Source organism: Prionailurus viverrinus, chromosome A3, assembly GCF_022837055.1.
Source record: "Prionailurus viverrinus isolate Anna chromosome A3, UM_Priviv_1.0, whole genome shotgun sequence".
Taxonomy (NCBI): Eukaryota; Metazoa; Chordata; class Mammalia; order Carnivora; family Felidae; genus Prionailurus; species Prionailurus viverrinus.
Genome location: NC_062563.1, coordinates 100,800,899 through 100,818,668, shown reverse-complemented (window position 1 = coordinate 100,818,668; position 17,770 = coordinate 100,800,899). Strand labels below are relative to the sequence as shown.

Here is a 17,770-nt window from a genome sequence, read left to right as displayed (position 1 = left end):
TTAAGTGGGTTAAATGTATAGTATATGAATTATATCTCAATAAAGCTATTACTTTTTTAAAAATCAAGTTCCCTTGTCACATGATACATAACCTGAGAGCACTGGAGAAATAAGCTTTCTGTCTCTAGTACACACATCATAGCTATACCTTTCAGGTAAATCTTTGATCATCTAAGGGTATAAGCACTAGTGGAAAAAACGTCTTTTTTGTTGGTATCAAGTAACCTCTGTGTGGTTGAAATAAAACACTGTATTAAAAGCAAAACATTTTTTTTAATCAGGTAAATGCTAAGAGATTTCACTGCCCACATCTGAATCTATGATCAAGTTGACATCAAAACCACTCTTTTCAAGAGGGAAGGAAACAAACCACAAGAGACTCTTCATGATAGAGAACAAACTGAGGGGTGACAGGGGGATATGGGTGGAGGATGGGCTAGATGAGTGACAGGTATTAAGGAGGGCACTCATAATGAACACTGCGTATTGCATGTAAGTGATGAATCACTGATGCCAATACAGCACTGTATATTAACTAAAATTTAAATTAAATAAATAAATAAGCATTCTTTTTAATCACCTCTCAGACTAGCGAAGGATTTAATACCTAAATGATGTCACGGCCTAACTTAACAAAGGTTTGTCAGGAGTTCCTGAGAAAGCCTGAGGAAAGACTTTCACCATGGACATCAGTACCACATTCAAATAGCAAGGAACGATTTGGCTTTGACTACATATTACACTGTAATAGAACTGTTAATCAATTTTATTGGTCTCAAAGTTTTATTTGTCTACATTGTAAATTTGTTATAATTTCATACTTGCTTACAAGCTGTAGGTGTAAGGAGCTTATACCAACATTTACATGCATACTAAGGTGGTTAACATAGAAGAATAAATTTAATCACACCATATATTAACTAACTTGGATGTAAAAAAATAAGCAGAAAAAAAATAAAATTTGTACATATGCATTAAATACGGTATCACCTTAAAATAGAAAGATATAAATGATAAGGACATTGCAAAAAAAAAAAAAGGAATAAATTTAAATCAATACTGAGGGTTCATGGGAATCTTAATATTACTTAAATTTGAACAAACAGTGATAAGAGGGACCAAGTAGCATGGCTGAAAAAGTCAGATGAAAAATCTCAGTCTAGATTCCTGGTTCTGACACTTAAAACCATAAAATAAACAAACTGAGCTACTACAAACCCTAAGGTCTCTCTTTCACCATCCCAAAATGAGTCTCTAAAAGACAGTGCTCGACATCTTACCAATCTCTGAGCGTGTGTGTGCACACACGTGTGTGGGTGTGACACGGGCAGGTATCACTGTACAAGGATATCCAGGGCTTGTTTTGCTTATTAAACTTGCTAACAGTACCTGACAATGGACTTGGACACTGAACGGAAACAGAGATGGAGGTTAGTAAAGGCGTGTTTTAGGCGTGAGCTGCCTAGCTCCCAATTCCGCCTTTTCAAGGAAAGGCCCTGATTCACAGGATCCCTGAACAGAAAGGTCACCTGATTCAAGTGGGCCTTTCAACCCACTAGGAATCCTGAAGCAGAGTAGCAGAAGGCTGGGCCTTGGAGCAACTGAAGTAAGGTAATGGCAGCCTGTGCAAGGGACAATCAACAGACCGCCACTTCTGAGAACCCTGTCACCCTAGTTCTGTCCTTCCCAAGTCCTGCTCTGTTCAAGTCTCCCTAAGACCTTCAAGAGATGCCTTCCAATAAAGTTCCTCTTTTAGTTTAGTGAGTTTTCTGTTGCTATTTAATATCTGAAAACAAAAGAAACTTAGCTAATGAAGAGAAAGAGCAGAAAGGGTTTGGAATGAGACATCAGGTGAAAGAAATTCTCCCAGTAAAGAACAGAAAGGATTAAATTTGTCTAGGATAAAGAAGGGAATTAAACCGAGAAACGGTTAACTCAGTAGATAAGAAGACACTTTTAACTTAATAAAAAGTAATATGATAGTAAGAACAAATTATTTCATCTATATTTTAGCTCTATTTTTTTCCACTTGAATACTGACACTACATTTTTTAAAAGATTTTAAAATTTCTACTATCCTAAATACCCGCTCCTTTCTCCATCCTACCCAGAGGCAGATGGCTGAAAGGAACATACGAGAAGTGTAAGAGAGGGCACTGCCAATCAAGCGAAGAGTTGGGGTGACCAGCTAGAAACAGCGTGGAGTTTGGGAGGCTCAATACACACAATACGTTTTATAATAAATGCATTCCACAAACGTGGCGACTTCCAAGTATAAAAAGAAACTGAAAAAAGTCCAGAGAGAGAAAGGAGCATCAGCAGGGCAGCTGTGCAAATGGACTACCTTCTCGGTGATGCCGTTGAATTTGGCCAGGATGTTGAAGAGCGGCACCTGAGGGATAATGAGCTGCTCCTTCTCGTCCTTGTAGAGGGGAGCAGTAGGGAGATCCAGTGTCAGGTACATGAAGGTGGACTCCACCATTGTCTCCTGGTACTCATCATTATGCAGCAGCTGCTCTTTTTCTTCTGCTGGCTAGAAATGAGGAAGAAGAAAAAGGAGGGAAGGAATGTGAGCAGTATGCATACCACCATACACAGAAAGAAACAATGTTTTTATTCATTTTGTATCGGAGTGAAGACAGCGCCCAAGAGACTGGGCATTTTATGGACAGCAACGCTGCCTGGGTAGAGTAATGCAAACACTGAGGGACTTCCAACCTCAGAGAGATAGCTTTTTAAATTTTTTGAGAGAGAGAGAGAGAGAGAGAGAGAGAGAGAGAAAGCATGGGAGACGGAGAGAGAGAATCTTAAGCAGGCTCCATGCTCAGCGCAGAGCCTGACACAGGGCTCAATCCCATGACCCTGAGACCATGACCTGAGCCAAAATGAAGAGTCAAATGTTCAACTGACTAAGCCACCCAGAAGACCCTAGAGAGATTGTATTTAAATACCAGACTATTTAAAACCCTTTTAGATGATCTAGAAGGCTTATTTGAGCTTTCTGAAAAATCACACCAGCACCACCCAATGGCCAGACCACTTAAACCAGCAAGACTTTTACCCTACCGTAACTGCCCAACTTAAGCACACTGGTGCAACAAAAGCCCGAGGAGCTGTCACTTGACAAGCGTTTTTGTAGAACCTCATCTTGACACAAGAGGCCTTGACAGACCTCTAAGCCTCTCTCTGTCAACCCTGAATCCCCTCAGGTAAGATAAATCAGGCCAAGAGTCAGTTTCAACCCCCACTCACCAGATCAGGATGAGGCAGCTTTTTAGTGAAGATCCTCATGGAACCCTGGAAAACATCAGTCACAATGGCTGTACAAACAGAAATCAAAATGCAAATTCTGTCAGGTTGGAAAGCATTTCCAGAATATAGTCCTAACTTCTAAATTTATGAAATAGACCAGCATTGTCCAGCTAAGACTCAAAGCTCTCAGTAAACACAGAAGTACCTTTGCAACATATACCACCATGTACCTTCATCATTATTTGTGTAAATAATTACTTTGTGTCTGCCTTCTCCAAAAGATACCCTCTAGCACAGGTACTGTACCATCGGAGAAAAATTAAGTGCATCTTAATGAATGAATGAAATGATTTATAAACCCTAGAGACTTATGAATCACAAAAAAAATCACAAGCAAAACAAGATACATCCAAAGACTTTCCCATAACCTTATGCTGTGTGCAAAGGAAGATAAAGTCCACCCTGCACTGGACATAAAACAAAAATGCAGACTGAGGGACAGAGCAGAACAGAACCAAAGCACTGACACAGAAAGTACAACAGGGTTCTAGAATCCTAATAGGACACAAGATACAGAACTCAGAGGATGTACACAGGTTGAAGACACCTGGTAGAGGTGGTAGGGCCATCTGGTAGAGCATCAGCCCACAATTCCACATTAATAAACGTTAACACCAGCAGAACAGAGAAAAAGGACAAGGAAAAAGCTGCTTTAGGTCTCCAAAATTATTTATCTAGCTCAGCACTGTCTAAGCTAACAACTATTTCTAGCATTCATGAAAACTGTCTAACTACTGCTATGCCAACATGGATGTTAAGAGACCATCGGACTTAAAGTCTGAGAATCAATACGGAAGCAAGCCTCATTTCTCCCAAGTATAGGCCCAGGGGAAGGAACTAGCTTTTACTCTGCTTTACCAGTCAACTTAGAAGCCAGGCAAACCATGCAGTGAGTCCTCTTCACATTAACTCGTGCACTGCCAGGAGACTAGCAGTCGACAACATGCTGCCCAGCCCCTCAGTTTGGAACTAGGTCAGGATTTTAGAGCATTATTATATCTATTTCCATGTATTAAACATGCCATTGGATATAACCATATCCTAATTTTTAAAAATGGAGAGGAACCTATTCAGGAATAAAGTTTAGTCCATGTATACACAGACACTACACTAACACAAAAAAATAAAAAGTTAAGAAAAGGATGGGAAGTTGCAAAGTGCCTATAAAAGGAAGCAAACAAAAAAAGACCTCCCTTTTACAAAATAACATGACTTACTCTTCTTTTTCTTCTTTGTGCCCCCCAGAGCTGAGTGTAGAGCATTCAGAAACCAGGACAGAAAGTCAACTCCATCCCCTGGAAAAGAAGGAAGGGTGAGGCATTTTGAAGCTGCAAATTAGTATAGTCCAAACCATGCGCTGGCTGGCATGATGCCACATTCCTGGTTTTCCTTCTTCCTTTCAGGCAACACCATCCTGTCCTCTGGGCGTCCTCCTCTATTTGGACATGAAATGCTGGCACTCCTCAAGGTCAAGCTCTTAGTCTTCTGATCTTTGCTCTCTCCCTGGGATCTCTGACCCAACCAGGACCTTCCATTATCATCTCTACTCCAAATGTGTATCTCACCACCCATCAAAAGCCAGTATTGAATTTCCCCTCTAAATCACTCATTGGCCAGAATCTTGTTTATAAAACCTAAGTCTGTGGGGCGCCTGGGTGGCTGGGTCGGTTAAGTGTCCGACTTCAGCTCAGGTCATGATCTCATGGCTCGTGAGTTCCAGCCCCATATCGGGGTCTGTGCTGACACCTCGGAGCCTGAAGCCTGCTTCGGATTCTGTGTCTCCCTCTCTCTGCTCCTACCCTGCTCACACTCTGTCTCTGTCTCTCTCAAAAACAAACATAAAATAATAATAATAATAATAAATAAATAAAACCTAAATCTGACATCACATCTTGGCTTAAAAGCTTTCATTGACTCCCCACTGTTGTCAGGATACAACCCATCTCCTTCTAGTGGCACATAAACCCGACAATCCAGTCCCTCTCTCGCACCTCCACTTCAGCTCTCACACTGTCCCCCGGAATCTAAGCGCCTGGCTACTGGCAGCCTTGTGTCTGTTCCTGGCATATCCACGCTCCTGTTGGCAGTGTCCTCTTTAACTTGGAATGCCCAGCCCCAACCTACCTCCTCTGTGCCTGGAACTCAGCTAGCTCTTCCTCCACTCTGACTCCATACGACCTCCCATGTGCTCAGCCAGGGTTCCTTGCTCCACGCTCCCTCCCAGAGCATACTTCCCTTCCTCCCTCACAGCGCTTACCACCCTGTGCTCACCTTTTTACACAACTATCTTCCCCACTAGAATGGGAGCTCCTGGAAGAAAAAAACTGTTGCTTATCCCTGCAGCCTTAAAACCTACTAGCAACAGGAATGGATGATGAACAAACTGACATGAGGCCAGAGGACACTGTATGAGATCCAGGTAGTAAGAGCTACAGTGTCCACATTACTCACACGGCAATAACTATTTGGACTTGGAGGGATGAAAACAGTCAAAACAGGTCATTGGAATATCTAGCCTGCAACATGACAAAATGAGAAACAAATGTGGCAAGTGCTTAAGGGTTGGCACTTTCCCAGCCTCCTGGTTTTCCCCCAGAACCGTACAGTTTAGTTTACTACATATGACAGACTTTCTATCCAGCTGAAATCTCAGGACTCTGAACAGGGCAGGCTGATGAAAGAAGAATCAGGAACATAATCATATGATGAACTGGATACTCACCTGGTTACTACAAGGTTTACAGCAAGTACAAGTAAATTTGCTCATCAAACTAATTTTGTTGCCCTAACATCAGAAAATATGAACGACTGGGGTGCCTGGGTGGCTCAGTCGGTTAAGCATCCAACTTCAATTCAGGTCATGGTCTCATGGCTCATGAGTTCCAGCCCCGCGCTGGGCTCTGTGCTAACAGCTCAGAGCCCAGAGCCTGCTTCGGATCTGTGTCTCCTCCTCTGTCTGCCCCTCCTCCCACTCATGCTCGTACGCTTGTGCGCTCTCTCTCTCTCCTTCAAAATAAACATTTAAAAAAAAAAAAAAGGTTTAAAAAAAAAGACAAAATATGAATGACTTGTTCCTTACCTTGCTTGGTGATCTGAAAGGTCTTCTTGCTGCAAAGGACAACAGCCTGAAGCATCTCATGGGGAGACACGTGTGCCTTAAAATTTCGGGGGTTCCAGAGCTTTCTCATCAGCTCTCCAAAACGCTGGACCAACAAGAACATGATATCCCCTGGAGGACGCTTGATGTTCTTATAATTGTCTTCTTCCAGGAAGTAGTTCCGGAGAGGAGGAACATTAGACAAAGCCTGGAAGTCAAATACTTCAGCCAATTAATCCAGCGCCCCTGCAAAGGGCCCCCACGCACAACCCTGGGAGCCAAGCTCTTACAGAACCAGGCCTGTGATGGCCTCAAAGAGTCAAAAGGAAATGCTTAGGTTTAAAGTTCACATTATTATAGAAACATCCTCTGTACTAAGTTTCACATAAAGTCCAGTTGTGCAGATACTTTGTTTTGGATATGAAGTTTTTTATTTATTTATTTTTTTTTATTTTAGAGAATTTTTTTAAGCAATCTATATATCCAACATGGGGCTCAAACTTAAAACCCTGAGATCAAGAGGCACCCGTTCCACCAAATGAGCCAGCCAGGCAACCCAACCAAGAAGTTTAAAAAAAAAAAAAAAAGAAAAAAAGTATTTAGACACCTAGGTGGCTCAGTTGGATGAGCATCCAACTCCTGATTTCAACTTAGATCATAATCCCAGGGTAATGGGATTGAGCCCCGCATCAGCCTCTGCACTAAGCATGGAGCCTGCTTAAGATTCTCTCCCCTTCTGTCTCCCTCTCTTGTGCACTCTCTCGCTCTAAAAATAAATAATTTTTTATAAAAAAGAATTCAAGTCCCTATTCACTGACCAACTTATTTAATAATTTCCTTCATTTATTCTAATTAGGTTTGTGACTATATTTGCATTCATAGGAATTAAAAGCTAGAAATCCAAACATTCCATTTGGCTAGGGCAGAGATAACTATCTGGAGGCCAAACTTCTCCCATCTCTCAAATGCACATTAAAATCTGGGCTCTGTGTCGACAGCTCAGAGCATGGAGTCTGCTTCAGATTCTGTGTCTCCCTCTCTCTCTGTCCCTCCCTCATTAGTACTCTGTCTCTCTCTCTAAAAAACAAATAAAAACATTAAAAAAAAAACTTTAAAAAAAATGGGGTGCCTGGGTGGCTTAGTTGGTTAAACATCTAACTTCAGTTAGACTCAGGTCATGATCTCGCCATGCACGAGTTTAGGCCCTGTGTTGGGCTCTTGTGCTGACAGCTCAGACGCTGGAGTCTGCTTTGGATTTTGTGTCTCTCTCTTTCTCTGTCCCTCCCTTACTAGTAACTGTCTCTCTCTCAAAAATAAATAAAACCATTAAAAAAAATTTTTTTAAATAACATGAAAGTCATCTTAATAAAGTTTGGTGTTTTTCCCAAGTGTGGTATTTATTGAAAGAGTGATAATAAATAAATATAAAATAAAATAACAAAAATGAATATAATTATATATAAAAATGATACAAAATGAACATATATATAAAAGTGATTAATTCTGTTATGATCAAAAATGGCCAAAAGGTTTAGGAGAACAAAAATAAATTTTACCAAACAGAACTACTCTGCAATCCAGCAATTGCACCATTAGGTATTTATTTACCCAAAGGATACAAAAATACAGATGCAAAAGGGTACATGCACACCAATGTATACAGCAGCAGCATTATCAACAATAGCCAAACTATGGAGAGAGCCCAAATGTCCATCGATTGATGAATGAATAAAGAAGATGTGGTGTGGGGCGCCTGGGTGGCGCAGTCGGTTAAGCGTCCGACTTCAGCCAGGTCACGATCTCGCGGTCCGGGAGTTCGAGCCCCGCGTCAGGCTCTGGGCTGATGGCTCAGAGCCTGGAGCCAGTTTCCAATTCTGTGTCTCCCTCTCTCTGCCCCTCCCCCGTTCATGCTCTGTCTCTCTCTGTCCCAAAAATAAATAAACGTTGAAAAAAAAAATTAAAAAAAAAAAAAAAAAAAGAAGATGTGGTGTATATAAACACAACGAAGTATTTGTTGGCCATCAAAAAGAATGAAATCTTGCCATCTGCAATGACGTGGATGAAGCTGGAATGTATTATGCAAAGCAAAATAAGTCAATCAGAGAAAGACAAATACCATATGATTTCACTCATATGTGGAACTTAAGAAACAACACAGATGAACATATGGGAATGGGCAGGGCAGGGCAGGGGGGTGAAGAGAAGGAAACAAACCACAAGAGACTCTTAATGATACAGAACAAGCTATGGGTAATGGAGGGAGGTGGGTGGGAGATGGGTACTAAGGAGGGCACACGCTATGATGAGCACTGAGTGTTGTATGTAACTGATGAATCACTGAATTCTGCTCCTTAAACCAATATTGCACTGTATGTGAACTAAAATTTAAATTAAAATAGTAATAATAATAATAATAGTAATAAATTTTACCTCATTAAAGAAAGATAAAGACTAGCCATGTTGGTTCAGGAAGAAATAAAGCTCATTAGTATGAGCTACAAAACTGGGAGGGAAACCACAGAACAGACCCTAAATAAATGCCATCTCCCTACAGGTCCCTCCTGATGGGTTTGTGAATCCTTAACAGCACTGTGCTTACTATGAGCACAACTTTCTTTGGCAAGGTAATCCGTTTAGAAAGGAGGATAGAGGTTTCTGCTAAATACAATAAACCTAGGCATCTTAGAGGAAGACAAACTCAGGACACAGGGAATACTGCAACAGAGGTGGTTGGGAAAGCCCCTACAAGCTTAGCTCACCTAAATAAACAAGGACTTCATGCCTAGAGAATAATTACTAAAAAAAAGGGTTTTTTACTAAAGGGTTAATTACTAAAAAAAAGGCTGCTAAAGGAAAGAAGTATGGGGGCTGAGTGGCTCAGTCGGTTGAGCGTTGAATTCTTGATTTCGGCTCAGGTCATGATCTCAGTTTGTGAATTCGAGCCCCATGTTGGGCTCCGCACTGACAGGGTGAAGCCTGCTTGGGATTTTCTCTCTCCTTTCCCCTCTCTCGCCCTCCCCTGCACATGTGTGCACACATGCACTCTCTGTCTCTCTCAAAATAAATAAATAAACTTTACAAAAATAAATTAATAAAGAAAGAAAGAAGTATGGACAAAGTTCATCCTAGCTCTCACTTATCCAAGCTGTGGAGAGAGGTTGCTCTCTGCTTTCAGCAACAATACAAAAAAGTATGTGTCAGACGGAAATCATTCAGCCTCCAGATGGAATACTTCGTCCATTCAATCCCATTGTAGTGGCAATTATATCACAGAGGATTTGTTCGTCTACTTATTTTAAAAATAAAAACTTCCTATGGGAACTAAAACCCCTCACAAAGCCAAGGCTAACTGTACTGACCATGTTCAAATCCCATCTGTTCAACCTGTAAGTCTTTTTCTCTCTACTTAAGCATTTAACCTTTCCAGGGTCTAGGTATGACATCAGTGGCAGATGCCAAAACTGACAGATACACTTTCATAATTTTTTATCCAAATTCTTTATGCAAAAATACCATAATCAAAGTTTAAAGGCCAAATAAGAACTAGAAGGAAATCTTTGCAACATATATAACAGAAAAACGCTAATACATATTTTTCAGAGTTCAGCAAAATAAACTACCAACAGAAAAACGAGCACATGGCCCATCAACACTTGAAAAAATACAAGTAATCAACTTTAGAAGTGAATAAACAAAAGGTAGGTTAAATGTATCAAAATGGGAAAAAAGTAAGTGTAACAGACACAATGCAAGATGAAGAACTCTCTTTTGTGTTGCTGATGGGTTTGTAAATTGCTACAAACAGCCTACAGCCTAGAATCTAGGCCCTAAATGCATTAATACAAGATATGATGGTTAAATAAACTATAATTCATTCACAAACTGAATTAACATGTAATCATTAAAGATGCTGAACAAGAATATGTACAGGCATATTTCGGAGGTATTACAGGTTCAGTTTCAGACCACTACAATAAAGCTAATAATACAATAAAGAGAGTCAAAGGGATTTTTTTGGTTTCCCAGTCCATAAGGTTATGTTTCTACTATACTATAGTCTATTAAGTGTGCAATAGCCTATGTCTAAAAAAACAACGTGCATACCTTAATTTAAAAATACTTTTTAAGTTAAGTAATTTAGTGGCACCTGGGTGGCTCAGTCGGTTAAGCACCCAACTCTTGATTTCGGCTCAGGTCATGATCTCATGGTTCATGGGACCAAACCCGGAGTAGGACTCTGCGATGACAGTGTGAAGTCTTCTCGGGATTCTCTCTCTCTCACTCTGCCCTTCCCCCACTCTCCAAAATCTATAAACGTTAAAAAAAATTACTTTATTGCTAAAAAAATGCTATCATCTGAGTTTTTTTTTTTTTAAGAGAGCGAGCAAATGTGCACCCACAAGGGGGAGGGGCAGAAAGAGAAAGGGAGAGAGAGAGAATCCCCAGAAGGCTCTGTACTGTCAGTGCAGAGTCTGACGCAGGGCCTAATGCAGGGCCTGATCTTAGCAACTGTGAGATCATGATCTGAGCTGAAATCAAGAGTCAGATGCTGAACTGACTGAGCAGCCCAAATGCCCTCCAACATCTGAGCTTTCAGTGAGTCATCTTTATACTGGTGGAGGGTCTTGCCTCCATGCTGATAGCTACTGACTGATCATGTTGCTGAAGCCGGGGTGACTCCAGCAGTTTATTAAAACAAGACGACAATGAAGTTTGCCGCATCAACAGACTCTTCCTTGCATGAACAATTTCTCCCTGGCATGTGATGCTGTTTGTTAGTATTTTACCCACAGCAGAACTTTCAAAATTGGAGTCAATCCTCTCCAACCTTGTTATTGCTTTGTCATCCAAGTTTATGTAACATTCCAAATCCTTTGTCATTTCAACAATCCTCACAGAGTCTTCACCAGTAGATTCCATCTCAAGAAACCCCATTCTTTGCTCAGACATAAGAAGCAACTCCTCATCCACTAAAGTTTTACCATGAAATTGCAGGAATTCAAATATAATTAACAGGGGTGCCTGGGTGGCTCAGTTGGTTAAACATCCGACTCTTGACTTTGGCTCGGGTAATGGCCTCATGAGTTTGTGGGTATGAGTCCCACATCAGGCTCTGTGTTAACACTGCAAAGCCTGCTTGGAATTCTCTCTCTTCTCTCTGCCCTGCCCCCTCCAATAAATAAGCTACAAAATATACATATACATATATAGTATATGCATATGACCACATACATACACACAGTACATATACATATATACGTATATTTTATATGTATAGTAACAAGCCTAAAACATTGCAAGGATTACCAAAATGTGACATAGTCACGAAGTGAGCAAATGTTGCCAGGAAAATGGTGCTGAAGGAGTTCCTTGACACAGGGTTGCCACAAACCTTCAATTTGTAAAAAGCACAATGTCTGTGAGGCACAATAAAGTGAAGCACAATAAAATAACGTGTGCCTGTATTGATTTCATACATTTTAAGCAGGACAGAGTACTAGAGAAAGGAAAGAATGAAGCCTTCATTCTTTATACTTTCTACATCTTCCACCCATCCCTTAAGTGTTTATGTTTATAAATTTTAATTAATTTGTGTGGTCAACGAAAGATTATTGTTAATGTTCTTAATTGTGCTTACTAACATGTTCCAATTTTTCTACAATGTATACGTAATACTCATATAATTTTTTAATGTTTATTTATTTTTGAGAGAGTGGGGGAGGGACAGAGAGAGAAAGAATCCCAAGCAGGCTCCATACTGCCAGCACAGAGCTCAATGCAAGGCTCAAACCCACGAACTGTGAGATTATGACCTGAGCCAAAATCAAGAGTCGGACCCTTAACCAACTGAGCCACCCAAGCACCCCAACTCGTTAATTTTTTAGAAAACAAAACTTAATTGCAAACAGGAGAACTTTGGCTTTCTGTATGCCCCACTTTGGAGCTTAAGCAGAGGAGCAGGATCAAGACCTCAGATAGCCAGCACAAGGAACATCTGCGCTATTAAAAAAAGAAAAGATGCATCATCTAACACATGTGTTTCTTATTCGGTACTGCCAGGCCACACACTCATTCTATCCTTCATTCCCTGAAAACTACAGAGGCCATGAGCCCAGAGGCTAGAAAAAGCCTCACCATCGGGCAACAGCCCTTTGAGCAGACATAGGAATGTTATGTTTGGTGCAAATAGTTAAGTAGAATCCTCAGCAAGACTTGGTGTCTCCAGGTACCATTTGACTCTACCAGAAGGCAGTCACTTCTTGGCTGACCTTCACAGTGTTCTCAGGTTACCTCCTCTCCCCATCACTGTTCCCATCTTGATCCTACCTGAAGGACAGCGTTGGCATAGTCATTGGCCTTTATGTTATTCAAGCCCACGATACCCGGCAGATAAGTGGTCCCATCATATGCCCGGGACAATTTGGCTTGCTTGTCCAAGTTTGCAATCTGCTGCTTTGTGAAAGTGGGCTTCAACACATACTGCAAAGCAAAAGAAAATTCCAAGATGTTTCAGGACTGTCTACGGAGTTCACAAGAGCAATGTGAAATAGCAATTTTTGTCAAAAACAAAAAATACTTTGGTCATGAATGTTTCATCACACAACCAAAGGGCTCCCAACCAAAGAGCTCCCAACAATAGGTATAAAAGCTGAGGTAACATTGAACAGGCCCTCTCCTTACTAATCTAGAAGGGGATCTCTGTGTTTAACCCAAAATCACTGAATCCCCAGGTCTTTCTTCAGACCTCACATCTGGCCAACTCCATGATAAACAACGGTCCAAAACCGGAGGACACACACGTCTCTGCAGGCAGCAGGAGTCTGAGTGTCGGGTGAAACCTCACACAGGACTGGTACGGACCCAGCACAGAAGCAGGAATGCCTCCCCACCTCTGTGCAAATCTGAGATCTAATACTCCCTATGGCTGGAGGGGCAGGAGCAGAACCTTCCCCGGTCCTAAACCTATAAGGGTCATCACATAAAGGGCTGCAGAGAGGTCTCTACTAAGTCTCTTGGGGACCTTGTACTTACTTCAGTTCCTCTCTCTAATTACCATCCATAACTACTTTAACCTCAACTATTAACAGGCATATAAAATTTATAAAAGTAGCATAGTGTTTCAAACACTCGACACTAAGCTTTCCTTAAAAATGAACAAAGCATTCAGCATGAATACACAGACACTTGCTAAAAAATAAACAATAATCAATAGTTCCAACATTAATCAAACCCAAGAAGACTTCCTATGATCTCTTAAGTACAATGACTCTTGGCACAGATCACACACCAGAGCCCACAGATGGGAGGCACTGGCCATTTGGGCTGCATCATATCAAAAGTAGTCATGAGCTGGTATGCAGCTTGGTATCCACTTTCCTACACCAGGCCTAATTCATATCCTTCCTCCAAAGTGTGGAAGGTAATATACTTCACAAAAATGCTTTCACCCCAATTAGAAAGTAGCTGCATTTCTTTAGTCCTAACCCACAATGTTAGAAGCAGAAACAGCCACTAGATTGCAGACCATAGGCCACAATTATGAATCCAGACCTTCTTACTAAGGTCTCTCTTGTTGCTCCCAAAGGGAAAGAAGCCTCTCCAAGCCCGAGAAATGGAGATTCTTCCCTAACCTCGGGGCAGGCAAATCCCCAGGAGCCCTAGGCTGGTCCCCAAGAGAACTAGTTCCAAACCAGCCTCCTGGATACATACTGTGATATCCTCCAGCGAGGAATCGATGATCTCATAGTTATCTGGAAGGCAGTAAAACTTGAGGGTGTGGAGGTTGAGGAAGACATGGTGGCTAAACTGGACACTGTGAATGTAGGCATGAGACTTCAAACCCCGGCCTGTAGGGAAGAATGAAAGGCAGTGTAGGGCAGATGCCAGAGAGAGACAAATCAGATTTGATTTTCCTTCAGTATTTTGTACTGGAATGTATTAATATTGGCAAAAACAAAGTACTACACCATCTGTGCAATGAATCTCCTACATGAACTTTTCTCACCACAAAAGTTAGCAAGAAAGAATAGCACATTAGTACTTTATTCCTTGGATGGCATTAAGACACTGGTTAGAGAGGGCCGGGTGGGTGGCTTAGTTGGTTAAGCGTCCGACCGCAGCTCAGTCACGATCTCACGGTTCATGGATTCAAGCCCTACATCAGGCTCTGTGCTGACAACTCAGAGTTTGGAGCCTGCTTCAGATTCTGTGTCTCCCTCCCTCTCTGCCCTTCGCCTGCTTGAGCTCTGTCTCTCTCTCTCAAAAATAAACATTAAAAACTGAAGAAAAAAAAATCTCTCTAGAGGAGACCTGTAGCTGGCGCTGAAAATTTCACAAGTTTAAAATGCACAACACTGGGGAGCCTGGGTGGCTCAGTCAGTTAAGCATCTGACTCTTGGTCTCAGGTCAGCTCATGATCTCACGGTCCATGAAATCGAGCCCCGACATAGGGCTCAACACTGACAACATGGAGCCTGCTTAGGATTCTCTCTCTCCCTCTCTCTCTGCCTCTCCCCAGCTCAAGATCCCTCTCTCTCTCTCTCAAAAACAAATAAACATTGTTTAAACATTTAAAACAAATAAAATAAAATGCACAATGCTTATTTACCCTGAAAGTACTTGCCACACACCAGACAGGCATATGCATTGATATGTGAAAGGGAGATGGAACACAGTTTCTCAAAGTCAAAGTCCAGCACACTCCTAAAATAACCAAACCAAAGAAAAAAACAATTAATAGGGACAGAGGTCTAGGAAAGCACTCAAGAGAAGCAGCATTGGCTCCACACTGCACAATGTCACATAGCATCCTTCAGAGATAGTTCAACAACCTTCTATAAACTGTGAGAAACATTAACTATTCCTCTCCTCAACATTTACTATAGCAACCTCACCCACCAAGTCCCAAAGCAGTGTCAAAGTATCTGTACTAGACACACAATGCCAGCGACCATCTTTTTTCTTTTTTTTAAATTTACAACCAGTAGAGAACCTTTCATTGCAGTCGCTTTCTCTGGAGGAAAAGCTACGAGTAGGACTAAAGTGACAGGACCTCAACAGCATTCCAAATTAAAAGGCTGGGGGTGGAAGGATATCAAGAGTGAACAAACCCTTTTATAGAAGAAAAACCTATTTTTGTCCATAAAAGTAAATGGGAAACCTGAATATTAGGAGAATACCTACAAATCAATCTACTTATTCAACGGCAAAGTAATGCTATATGAGTACCAGGCAGGTTAAGGGACAAAAAAACTTTACTTTTATTGAATCCAAAGGTGACAAAGAGATTTCTCCTCAAATATTAACTCTAATTAATTGTTACTGGTCCCAGTGAAGCTATACTGTCCATTAAAGGAAGCAAGAGCCACAAGTTGATACTGAAATTTCTAAATAATTAAAATTTGGGGCACCTGGGTGGCTCAGTTAGTTATGCATCTGACTCTTGATTGTGCTCAGGTCATGACCTCACGGTTCATGGGTTCAAGCCTTAGGTCGGGCTCTGCACTGGCAGTGTGGAGCCTGCTTGGGATTCTCTCCCTCTCTCTCTGCCCCTCCCCAACTTGTGCACATGCTCTAGTGCTCTCTCTTTCTCTCTCTCTCAAAAATAAACATTTAAAAAAAAATAATAAAATTTGAAACTTGGTTCCTCAAGCCATGTTTCAAGTCATTAGCCATAAATGGCTTGTGCCTGCCACAACAGATAGCCCTTATAAAGAGTAACTCCACAGGGCGCCTGGGTGGCTCAGTCGGTTAAACTTCCGACTTCAGCTCAGGTCATGATCTCGTGGTTCGTGAATTCAAGCCCCGCGTCGGGCTCTGTGCTGACAGCTCAGAGCCTGGAGCCTATTTCAGATTCTGTGTCTCCCTCTCTCTCCCTCTGACCCTCCCCAGTTCATGCTCTGTCTCTCTCTGTCTCAAAAATAAATAAACGTTAAAAAAAAAAAATTAAAAATAAAAAAAAATAAAGAGTAACTCCACTAAGAAAACTTCTATTAGCACTACAACCTTAGAGCATAAGTTGAAAAGCATTGTAAGATGCCATCTGGAATCAAAGAAAAGAAACAGGGATGAGGTAACTACCTCTGTTTTAGGACATACCTGTTTTTCTTTTCTCTGTTGAATTCCAGCCACCTAGAGTAGTACCTACCACGTAGTGAGTGCTCAAAAAATATTTAAATTTGCTACTGTCATTTTAAGTACACTATGCACTCTGTTAGTCCACCAAACAAATTCAAACTAAGCTAAAAGCTCTTTATGCATGTGCTCACCCTTAAAAAAAAAATGCCCCCTTTCCGATTCTGTGTCTCCCTCTCTCTCTGCCCCTCCCCCGTTCACGCTCTGTCTCTCTCTGTCTCAAAAATAAATAAACGTTAAAAAAAATTTTTTTTTTTTTAAAATTAAAGGGGCGCCTGGGTGGCGCAGTCGGTTGAGCGTCCGACTTCAGCCAGGTCACGATCTCGCGGTCCGGGAGTTCGAGCCCCGCGTCGGGCTCTGGGCTGATGGCTCAGAGCCTGGAGTCTGTTTCCGATTCTGTGTCTCCCTCTCTCTCTGCCCCTTCCCCGTTCACGCTCTGTCTCTCTCTGTCTCAAAAATAAATAAACGTTAAAAAAAAAATTAAAAAAAAAAAATGCCCCCTAACACTTTATATTAAAAGACAAAGATTAATAAATACGGCAAGAAGCACAATTTTCTGGGCAGAAAGCTTTAAAAAGAATAAAATTTGTGATCATTTGACATAGAGTCAAATCTATGCACTTCCTGCATAGATTCCATCGTTCTGTGCTGCCCTTGACATCCCTGTCCTACTAACCTGTTAATGGTATCCAGGTACGGGCAATGGCGGCTCCTCCGGTCCTCAGAATCCACGCGGCCATTCTTTGCTGAAAGGAAAATCATCACAGGCTGTGAAAATGGGAAACCAGTACTCACGGTGAACTACTAGTACAAAGAAACCCAGAAATGAGAAAAACTAAACAGGATGAGCTCCTACACAGGAGGCATGGCAATACACCAAAAAGCCCACTAATGGAACAAGTGCCAAATTGGGAGAACATATGTGAAACTCATGGAACCAAAAAACGATTCATTTGCAGATTACATAAAGAAATTGGTGAAACAATAAAAGACAACCCAACAGAAAATGAGGAAAATATCCTTAGCAACCAAGAAAATGCAAATTTCCCTGGACAATAATACACCACTTCATATCTACCATAGAAGGAAAGAAATAAAATCGGAAAATTCTAAGTGTTGGCAAATACATAGAGCAATTGAAATGTTCCTGTAACTGCTGGTGGGAATGTAAACTGTTACAACCTCTTGGAAAATAGTACAGCAAGATCAAAGCTGAAAATATGCAGA

General features: G+C 41.3%; 1 protein-coding gene across 1 annotated transcript in view; it reads right to left on the bottom strand.

Moving 5' to 3' along the window:
• USP39 (ubiquitin specific peptidase 39) overlaps positions 1–17,770 on the bottom strand; it is a 34,761-nt gene that overhangs the window by 11,968 nt on the left and 5,023 nt on the right. The window contains exons 2-9 of the mRNA XM_047853929.1: positions 17,220–17,289; positions 15,018–15,112; positions 14,120–14,256; positions 12,737–12,889; positions 6,392–6,617; positions 4,530–4,607; positions 3,253–3,320; positions 2,345–2,533 (exon numbers count right to left, since the gene is read on the bottom strand). Coding sequence (XP_047709885.1) covers positions 2,345–2,533; positions 3,253–3,320; positions 4,530–4,607; positions 6,392–6,617; positions 12,737–12,889; positions 14,120–14,256; positions 15,018–15,112; positions 17,220–17,289 — 1,016 coding nt within the window. The remainder of the gene's footprint in view (positions 1–2,344; positions 2,534–3,252; positions 3,321–4,529; positions 4,608–6,391; positions 6,618–12,736; positions 12,890–14,119; positions 14,257–15,017; positions 15,113–17,219; positions 17,290–17,770) is intronic.